We start from the raw sequence: 10,302 nt of genomic DNA on the forward strand, positions 1-10,302 counted from the left end.
CTTCTGGCACCTCATATCTACATATGGCATTTAGGACATACTCCATTGTCATAGGTACCTCTCTCCTGCTAGCCAAAAACCTTCTAGAATCAGGAACCAGTCCTCACTCTGATTCACAGTGGGACCGGTAGAGCTAGCTCCTCGAACTGCAATGTAGTGGCTAAACGAACACGTTCCAGAGACAGACTGCCTGGGTTTAAATCCAGCCTTGTTGCTAGCTCATATGACCTCAGTTATGTCACCTAACATCTGTGTACCTCAAACCCCTGAAACGTGGGAATATTAATAATGCCTGGCCCACGGGGTTACTTTGAGAATCAAAGTAATACTTGCAAAGCACTTTGCATGTTGCCTTTCACGCATGGCGTCCTCAGGAAGTGCTACTCTTTATCCACTCGGCACAACTGTATACTCAGCAGGAATCTCCGGGTGCCAAGGATGGCAGGCAGCCTCAAACCACCCACCCTGGTGTCAAGCTCAGTTTCGCCTTATTCCAAGTTTACCAGGCGCTCCCGAAAGGAATTCCCTACCTGGCTTTAACTGTCCTTCCTACTTCCTACTCCGATCCCTCAGCTGACCCATGGCATCTTCCACAGCCCTGCCCCCGTTCTGTTCCCAGACACACCCTTGCCCATTCCTACCACTCTGCCTTTGCTCACAATCTTCCTCCTCCCTGCAGTGCTGGGCCTGCCCTTCCCCTTTCAAACTCCCACCCGGCCTTTCTCGCTCTACTCAAGCCTCACCTCCTCGAGAAAGCTTCCCCAGTAACATCAGTTGACATTCCTCGTCCCCCTGCTTCCAAAATTCCTTGGCAGCAAACGTCAGAACCACATAACCGAACATACACGGAGAGTTTTCAGGGTGACTTCTTGAGTCTTGGTTTTGTCTCCTCGGGAAGTTGATGACTTATTTAAAACCAGGTGGGAGGTTTTCCCCCTCTTCTGCCACCAACCTTACCTTTCTCGTCCTGGGTTTCCAGTGGGTGTCCAGTAAGACTTACTGGCCAATGCCTCCGTGTACCCTGGGCTGGCCAAGGGAAGCAAAGGCCCCAGCGCTCTTCCCTGCAGTGAACTTGGGCTGCGGTGAAGGGCAGAAGCCAGGGGACCAGTTTCTATTGACTTCACTTCTTTCTCCATGGCCACTCAGGCCACAGAATTCACAGGGTCTTCAGGTAAACCCTCCTTCAAACTGGACTGACCCTTCAGTTAATGGTTGACACTCTCTGTTTACCTTAATGATTGCCAAGAACTATTGCCACACCTCATATGCTTTGTGGCTCAACTGCCTTGGCCCTAAGGGTAGAAGGCAATGGGTGGTGGCATAGGGTTGGAAATGCATTGTTCCATCCCCAGCCACTCGGGACACAGAGCATCGTGGTCCTGCCGTCTGGGGGAAGCAGTCCCTTCCCCTTTGCCTTGACTCCAAGGTGCCAGGAGGCACCGTCCACGTCTTCTTCTCTCTCCATAGTCGTTATCGTTCTAGAGGCTGGAACCTGGAAGGGATGGCACCCAGGGCAGCAGCCCTCTCTGCAACTTGCCCACACACTGGATCTACCTGTAGCCAGGGGATGGGGGAAGCCTGAGGGCTGTTAAGGAGCCCAGGTCCAGGTTAGCCTCCCAGATGGCCTGAACGTGGCCACGTGGGTGACAGTGATGCCTCTGGGATGGGGCAGTAACTCCAGTCTCTGTGATCTGCCTCGAGAAATGCATTGGGAGCTCAGGGGATCAATCCTATTTAATGATTGTGTGTGGGAGGAAGGCGGGGCTGGTTAATGTTTGTCTGGTTCCTCTTGGGCTGTGGGCCATATCTGGCTCGGGCCCTGGGCTCTTTGTCCCTCCCCTGGACTGGGCTGACAGTACCTAGTGGCACAGTGCAGACACGCCTGCAGACATTCCCCGGGAAAGGGCAGCGGCAGCCAGGTGAGGAAGCTGGGGACAGGGGAAGGGAGGCTGGGGAGGGGGAGCTGGTGTGGCATGGGGGGCGCGCAGGGGGCAGAAATGGGGGCTGGGGAGAGGCCTGGGTTTTGCCTTCCCTTGGCCTCAGCATTAAGCCACTTAGGTCCCTTCTGCACTTCCCTCTGGGTAGAGTGAGACCCCTCCTGCCGAGTGCCAGGCTTGCTCAGCCTCTCTCCGGAGCCTTCAACTGTTACTCTCTTTCTGAGCTCAGAGTGGCTTCTCTTCTCCCCGCCCTTTTTCCCCCAGCTGTGGATTCCCTTCATCCTCACAGGGCTGAATTCCCAGGAAGACTTGAGCCCCCCTCCCCCCAGACCCAGGGTGGCCAAGTTCATCTCTTTAAGACGCTTCCTGCCAGAGATGGTTAGGGTTCGGTGGACCGTTGGGCACTGCCAGGTGCTGTGCTCCTTCCCTGACTGGAAGGTAAACCAGGCACGCAACCAGCCTGGGGTTGTGGACGGTGAACACAAGGCACTCAGCAGGGGCAGAGGGAAGGCTGATGGGGCTGGGATTTGGGAGCGTGGCTTTCCGTTTTCTTGAGGGAGGTAGGCAGACTCAAGCTGAGCCATGAGTAACGAGTGATCTGGAGATCTAAAGGAGGGGAGGCCTCACAGCTGTTTGGAAGTTGTTCCAGCTGTTGGGGACAGCATGGCAGAGCACACAGACTTAGAAAAGGAGGTGGGAAGAGGAGGCTTTAGACAAGAAGGGTTCAGATGGAGAGACTTCCATTTGAAGACACAGCAGAGCAATGGGCAAGGGACCCACGCATTGGCAGGGAGCCCCTAAGTTGGGCTCCAGGACTTGCTGACCAGCTGTGTCATAAATTACTCTGAGCCTCCATGGCCCCATCTGGGAACTGGAGACAACAAGGCACAGCTCACAGGCTTGTTGTGAGGATGGGAGTTAATGAACATCCAGCTTCTGGAACACTATGGGCATTCCATAAATGGTGGCTGTTAGGTTATAATAAAGCCCAAGTAGGGAGCAACAGGAAGTCAGATAGTTGAGGAGGAACAAGAAGGTGTAGTCTGCAGTAAGGGAGCTTGTCAGTTACCAGTTCCTAGGAAAAGACCATGCCCAAGGGAGGGAAAGAGAAAAGTGGAAAAAGTGGAAAAAGAGCTAGAGTGACCCTGACCCTAGCTGGTTACAGTATATGTGGCAGGGCAGAGAGGACAAACAAAGTGCCTGAGGTGTCCTGGGCCCACAGGGTGGAGGCAAGGTGGGGGAAGAGGGGAGGGCTGGAGAAGTTTGGCCTTGGCCACACCAAACTGATGAGGAAGGCAGCCTGAAATTCCGGAAGGAATCCCAAAGAAAGCCCCTTGTCCTTTCCTGGCCAGAGCCTGCTTGTGAAGCCAGGGGGAGGAAGTGTAGAATGCGAGGCTGAACAGAACCTCATCCAGTCCAACTAGGGCCTTCCTCCCAAACCCAAAAAAACACCAGGATTTCCTGTAGTTGGAAGGAGGGACAGGGAAGAGGTGGGGGCAGAAAGAGAGAGAGAGAGCGAGCTGATGAATGGGTATGGGCACACATCTTCTTGTGTGTGCGTGTGTGTGCACATGCCCACGCATGTGAGCATACGTGGAAAGGGGTCGAAGGTCTAAGCTCTGGGCCAGGTCTCGGTGAGAATGCAGACTAAAGGTGGTGCGAGGTACAAAGGCTTTGAGGTGAGAAGAAAAGAAATCGGAAACCTGACTCTACCATTTCGCAGAGTTGCCATTGAATCAAGTTATTTAACGTCTCTGAGCCTCAACTTCCTTGTCTGAAAAATGGGGATACCATTACAGGATGGTTGTGTGGACTAGGTGCGATCTCCAGATCTTGAGCTATCCTTGGGTGCCTGGGCAATTCAGAATCCGAGGACGAGGTCAGTGCCTGACAGAGCCAGGGGAGTCTTGTCTAATTAAACATGAGAGCATGAGAACAAAAACAGGTCTGGAGCAATGCAGAGCATACCAATACTTGGACTTTAACCCAAAGTCACAAAGGCGGTTTGGATTTCAAAATCAGGTCCCTCCCCCTGGATGTTTTTAGAATGAAACCCTTGAGGTGCTGATGTTGACATAGGGATAAACTCTCCATCCCAAGGAGAGAGCAAAAACCGAGATCCCAGTGCCCACACGAGGGTGCTTAGGGACCCCAAAGGGAGCTTACTGGTTACGTCCCAGAGGGCGCAAAATGGGAGTGAAGAGCTCCAAGATCCTAGAAATTTAGCAGTGGCCAGGCCAAACGAGGAGCACCCCTGCACTGCAGAGAGAACAGCTCGAGTGTGCTCTGGAGTCTGAGGAAGCTGCCGCAGAAAGGTAAGGCAGGGAAATCGGAACAGATCAGGGGGCAGTGGAAAGCCCTGGGAGGGAAGAAGAGGAGGAGTTACCAGTCCACAGGAAAGAGGAGAAGGGGCTAGAAGAGAATACAAGCCAGACCAGTTTTGAATCTCTTTGTTTCTAAAAAATACTCACAGATGGGCGACTGGGTGGCTCAGCTGGTGAAGCGCCGAACTCGGTTTCGGCTCAGGTCATGATCTCGGGGTTGTGAGATCAAGTCCCGGGTCAGGCTTTGTGCTGGGGGTGGAGCCTGCTTCAGATTCTCTCTCTTTCCCTCTCCCTCTGTCTAGCATGCCACCCGCTGGCCCACTCTCTCTCTCTCAAAAAACGAATAAAAAAATACAAACACTCATAGAAAGAAAGATTTTAATTCTAGCCAAGGTGGTCAAGCTTATGGGCAAAAGCATGGGCTCTGGAGTCAGTTCGGCCCGACTCCAGTCCCACCTCCATCACACACTAACTGCATTGATCCGTGTGACCCTTGGACGAGTCCCTTCACCTTTCTTTACCTCAGTTTCCTCTTGGGTGACGCAAGGATTAAAAGCAACACCCACCTCATGGGGTTGTTCTGAGCTTCACAGGAGGTCATGCACGTGCAAGGCCTGGCCTCACAGGTGCTCAGTAAATGGTTACTCTTCATAATGTTCCTTGAACACTGGTTTGTGAATCCAACGTGTGTCACCAGATGAGGCATTTCTTTACCGTCAACCACTGGGCCTCCTGCAGCAGCCCTGCCTTCAGAACCCGGGGCTGAGCAGAAAGGGCACCCGTGTTCCTACCTCTCCATGCTGGTTTAGGCCCCAGCATGAAGTCAGTGAGGTTTTAAAAAAAAAAATTATTATTTTAAGTTAAATGAGAAAAGAAGACCTTGTTCAGAAAAGTACTCTGTGTCCCGTGGACCATCGCTTCATCCCCCGGGTTCTGAAGGCAGGTTCTTTCATCCCATTCCCCAACTTTTCCATGGCTAATATCACCCCCTACAACAGAGAGAAGCACCCCAGTCTTGATGCAGGGCTTCTGCCACCCCACTGCCCCTGTACGGGGCCAGGAAATGCCCCACATTTCCCTCAGGTCCAGGCCTGTGTGCTCTCCTCACACCCAGTTCCCTGCTTCCAGCATCATCTACTCGGCTCAACTTAGTGGCAGAAGCGGTGGAAGGTGGGGGAGAGGAGGAGGCCTTCTTTACCTGTGCTGCTTGGAGGGGAGTTTCTTCCCTAGAGCTACTGGCAGGCTCAGGAAACCAGGAGGTTACAATGTACATTTGATGGGTGGACGGGGCAGGGCGGAACAGCCTGTTCTACCTCTGGACAGATGCCTACGTCAAGGGCAGCACTGGGAAACAAAAAGTGGGACATTGGGTTTGGCAGACCACCCAGTCCCCCGAAACAACATGTTTTCTCTTCCTGATTAGGTGCTTATCTCCCTTGATCATCATCTATGAAACTGGAGCTGAGCTGGGAACTTGTTGCAGGGGGCTTCACTAAGCTCATAATGACCCTGGGTATTAAAGATTATTTATTTATTTATTTGACAGAGAGACAGAGAGAGAGAAAGACAGCAAGAGAAGGAACACAAACAGGGTGAATGCGAGAGGGAGAAGCAGGCTCCCTGTTGAGCAGGAAGCCCAATGCAGGGCTCAATCCCAGGACTCCGGGATCATGGCCTGAGCCGAAGGCAGACGCTTAACCACTGAGCCACCCAGGCGCCCCTAACCCTGGGTATTAACAACCCATTTATAGATGAGGGAGCAGGCTCAGAGGAGTGCGGGAGCTAGCCCGCGGTCGTGTTAGCCGAACAACCCAGATTCAAACCCAAAAGCATATGACTCTTCCCTGTCCCATCTCCCAACCTTCTGTTTGCTTGTTAACTTTTGCTTTCTCACTCTGGTTTGTCCTCATCGTGTGCCCACCTGCCACCTGAAGCTCAAGGAGAGATGGTGAGGATTTGCTCTGTGACACTGGAGCTGGAAAGTACTCAGGGGTCTGCAGCTGCCATGTTTCTTGTGCTCTCGTGGGGAGCATTAACCCTTGCTCTTGTTGTTGTCGTTCTTTTTTTTTTTTTTATGTTATGTTAGTCACCGTACATCATGTAGTGATGTAGTGTTCCATGATTCGTTGTTCTCGTATAATATCCAGTTGTCGTTGCTCCTAACGGCTGGCTTGGGTGACACTGGCTGCGAAAAGGATGAAGGGCTAGCCAGGGAAAGAGCCTAAACCTCGGCTTCAGATGCTTGTCTGTTTCATCCTCCTCTAACACTTCTTAGCTTTGTGACCTTGAGTAAGTTACTTAATGTATCTGAGCTTCGGCCTCCTCAGCTGCAAAGACTGGGGTAAAGTCCTTGGAGGCTTGCTGAGTGGGTCCAAAGGAAGAATGTATGGGAAAAAGCTTAACACGGTTTCTGGCTTGAGACATATGAGTGAGCTCACCCATACACACTGTGCAAGGGATCTCAACCAAGGAAAAATCCCGCTGACCCTATGTTTCTAGTAGAGTCATGGGCGACGGCCTCGGCCCAGAGCCTCCTGGTCCCCTTGTGTCCCCTCTTACATGCACCTGTCTTTGTTCCATCTCGCCCCCACCCCCCACCGTGGCCATTCTTCTGGTGGGGCTGTGGGGCGGGTGCGGCGATGGACCGGGCGGGCACAGAACAGGTGGGTGCAGGCTGGGTGTCCGGCGCTGGGACACAAGTGCTCTGTGTGTAGGGTGGGCGGAAGTCAGGGCGTTTGATCTGAATTCTAAAGGGCGTTGTTCAGAGCCCCACAAAGGTCCCATTGTGCAGACACTGGGTATAAAGCAGCATATGACTCCCCAGCACCGGGCGGCGATGAATTGGAACGCAGGCGCGGACGCAGGGACCACTCCCCCTGCACAGACATGAGACCATAGGGGACCTGTCTGGGTGGCCTCAGGGATAGGCGCTCCCCAAGGTAATGGGCTTTGTTGGGCTCGCCCCAGGTCCGGAGCTAAGGAGCTGGGGGATAGGGCAGAACAAAATGGACCTGGTAAAGAAAGGGGCTCTGGAGAGGAAAGAATGTTGGACGAAAGCAAAGAAGGGAGATGGGCTTCAGGGAGGTCAAGTCAAGTGAGGAGGAGGAGGAAGAAGAGGAAGAGGAGGAAGAGGAAGAGGAGAGGCTAGCAAGGGATGTGGGGTGATGTGGAAAGCACTGACCATCCTTCTTCCCTTCCTGTCACTGGCTCTTGGAAGGGGTGACAGGGGTGGCGGGGGTGGGTCTGTGTGTCAAGCCATGTCACGCTGCCCAGCTTTATTCCCCAGCTTTCTGCCAGCTCGCTTTGTGGCTCATCTTTTGCAGGTGTGAATGAGGCAGGATGAACTGGACCGGTTTGTACACATTGCTCAGTGGCGTGAACCGGCATTCTACTGCCATTGGTCGCGTATGGCTGTCGGTCATCTTCATCTTCAGGATCATGGTGCTGGTGGTGGCCGCCGAGAGCGTGTGGGGTGACGAGAAGTCCTCCTTCATCTGCAACACCCTGCAGCCCGGCTGCAACAGCGTCTGCTACGACCACTTCTTCCCCATTTCCCACGTGCGCCTGTGGTCCCTGCAGCTCATCTTGGTGTCCACCCCAGCTCTCCTCGTGGCGATGCACGTAGCTCACCAGCAGCACATAGAAAAGAAGATGCTGCGACTTGAGGGTCACGCGGACCCCCTGCACCTGGAGGAGGTCAAGAGGCACAAGGTCCACATCTCAGGGACGCTGTGGTGGACCTATGTCATCAGCGTGGTCTTCCGGCTGCTGTTTGAGGCCGCCTTCATGTATGTCTTCTACCTGCTCTACCCCGGCTATGCCATGGTGCGGCTGGTCAAGTGTGAGGCCTACCCCTGCCCCAACACGGTGGACTGCTTCGTGTCCCGGCCCACCGAGAAAACCGTCTTCACGGTCTTCATGCTGGCCGCCTCGGGCATCTGCATCATCCTCAACGTGGCCGAGGTGGTGTACCTCATCATCCGGGCCTGTGCCCGCCGAGCCCAGCGCCGCTCCAATCCGCCCTCTCGCAAGGGCTCGGGCTTCGGCCACCGCCTCTCACCTGAGTACAAGCAGAATGAGATCAACAAGCTGCTGAGCGAGCAGGATGGCTCCCTGAAAGACATACTGCGCCGCAGCCCCGGCACTGGGGCTGGGCTGGCTGAGAAGAGCGACCGCTGCTCTGCCTGCTGATGCCGCACACAAGGCAACCTCCCCTCCTGCACCCCTCCCCCTGTCCCCCATCCCCCTGCCCCTGGCCCTGCCCTCCTTCTCCCCTGCAGGGTGCAGGCCTCTGCCTGCTAGGGACTGCAGATCAAGATCAATGGAAATCTCCCTTTTTTCCCTGGTTTCCCTTCCTCCCCCCACACACACCCCCACCCCCGCCTTCTGTCTGGGGGGCCAGAGGGGTGGGGAGCCCGAAGCTGGCCAGGCCAGTGCTCAAGGGTGGGGTGAGGGGGCAGGGGGCGGCTCTTCTTGTCTGTACTCCCTTTCTGCTTCCCTCTCCCTCTTCCTGGGGCCACTGGGGGACAAGAGATATGATGCTCTGACAGCATCTCCAATTATGAAACTAATCTTAACCCCGTGTTGTCAGATACCCTATTTCTGGAGTCACATCAGCAGGGAGGGACGTGGGCAAGTAGAATGGAAGGAGGGTGCTCTGGACATGTGGGTGGAGAAGGGAGGGTAGTCAAGGCGAGAAAAGGAGGAACAGCACTTTGCTGGCCACAAGGAGGAGGAGGACATGTCTCGGATGGAGGAATTAGGGAGGGAGGAGCAGGCAGATAAATTGGAGTGGGGGTTGGTTAGGACTGCCTTTGCCTCTCGTTCCCAAGGCCTCTCTGTGCCTGAAATGTTACACATTAAACAGGATTTTACAGTAAACGAAGAGGTGGCTTGTGTGTTTGTCAAGTTCTTTCTCCTGCAACCTCTGACCTCCCCCTGGATGAGCTGGCCTTGGATTTTTGCTGATCTAGAAAGCAATGGGCAACAGAAGTAGTGAGACCCTGAGCTGTTCTTGCCTCATTTTTTTTTCTTTCTTTCTTTTTTTTTTTTTTTTTTTTGCTGGGGGTTGGGGGGTTGGTTTGGTTTGGGTTTGGCTTTTGGTTTGTGGGGGGCTTAAATTTTTTTTACTCACAGCTTTATGGGGACCAGGTTCCCTGACCCCCTTCCTTTTCTCTTATTTTTTTTTTCATTCATTCTAAGTATAGTTTATGGAGTGTTCATAAGTGCGTGCAGTTTTGTAAACACGGCCGCAATATATTATAAAACATTTACATCACCTCAAGAGGTTTCCTTGGGCCCCTTCCTCTGATTTGAAAAACATTAAAATGGCAACTCCATCTGGACAGACAGGAAATGATAGAGAGATTTTGCAAGTCGGAGAAGGTAGCACGTGTTCCCTGGGTGAGGGCCCCTCTCCGGAGCTCTTGGGAGAAATAGCCCCCTTCCTCCCTTGAAACTCAGGTGCTCACTGCCGCCATAAACCACCTGCTGGACTGCACCGGGACTCTGACCCCTCTACCTCGATTGGACACGGCCCCCAATTCTACTCTTGTCCCCAGTTGCCTTCCCTCAGGTATCAATGCCTCCCATCCCAGAGATGTCTCCAAACGCAGGTCAGACCTTTCATGGTGGGGGTGCATCTCTCCTCACTCCCAAGTAGCAGGTAGCCTCCCCATCCTCTGGCAGCTATAATGGGAAAAGCCCCAAGCTGGGACTTGACCAAGCTGGGTTCAAGTCCTAGTTCCATCACTTAGGAGTAAGACATTCGCTTTCCCAAGCCTCAGTTTCCCTGTGAGCAAAAAAAGGCAGGCCCATTACTCCGTTGAGTTCCCTTTAGCACTCTGGGCTTCTGGGATTCCTAGGAGGCTTCCCCAGACTCACAGGGGTTTCCCCATCTCAGAGTCATTGCCCTCACCAGGGAGCCATCAGAGTAAAAGATTCCCCACCCCCACCTCCAGCAAGTTTCTTGCCTCAGTTGCCCTACCCTTTAACAGAAAAAAATGGTTTGCCACTCCCTGTCAGAGTACCATGACTCTGTG

General features: G+C 53.6%; 1 protein-coding gene across 2 annotated transcripts; it reads left to right on the plus strand.

The window, feature by feature from the left end:
* The first annotated feature begins 1,815 nt into the window (after window positions 1-1,815).
* On the plus strand, window positions 1,816-9,146 carry GJB1 (gap junction protein beta 1). 2 transcript variants are annotated; one of them, XM_032331347.1, is made up of 2 exons: window positions 1,816-1,919; window positions 7,585-9,146. In XM_032331347.1, exon 2 carries the CDS (start codon window positions 7,601-7,603, stop codon window positions 8,450-8,452), a length of 852 nt encoding a protein of 283 aa, XP_032187238.1. In that variant the 5' UTR covers window positions 1,816-1,919; window positions 7,585-7,600; the 3' UTR covers window positions 8,453-9,146. The 2 variants fall into 2 exon arrangements, with proteins under 2 accessions (XP_032187238.1, XP_032187239.1); XM_032331348.1 differs by lacking the exon at window positions 1,816-1,919 and adding an exon at window positions 5,956-7,200.
* The last annotated feature ends 1,156 nt before the right edge of the window (window positions 9,147-10,302 follow it).

This window comes from Mustela erminea, chromosome X (genome assembly GCF_009829155.1).
Source record: "Mustela erminea isolate mMusErm1 chromosome X, mMusErm1.Pri, whole genome shotgun sequence".
In the NCBI taxonomy this organism is placed as follows: domain Eukaryota; kingdom Metazoa; phylum Chordata; class Mammalia; order Carnivora; family Mustelidae; genus Mustela; species Mustela erminea.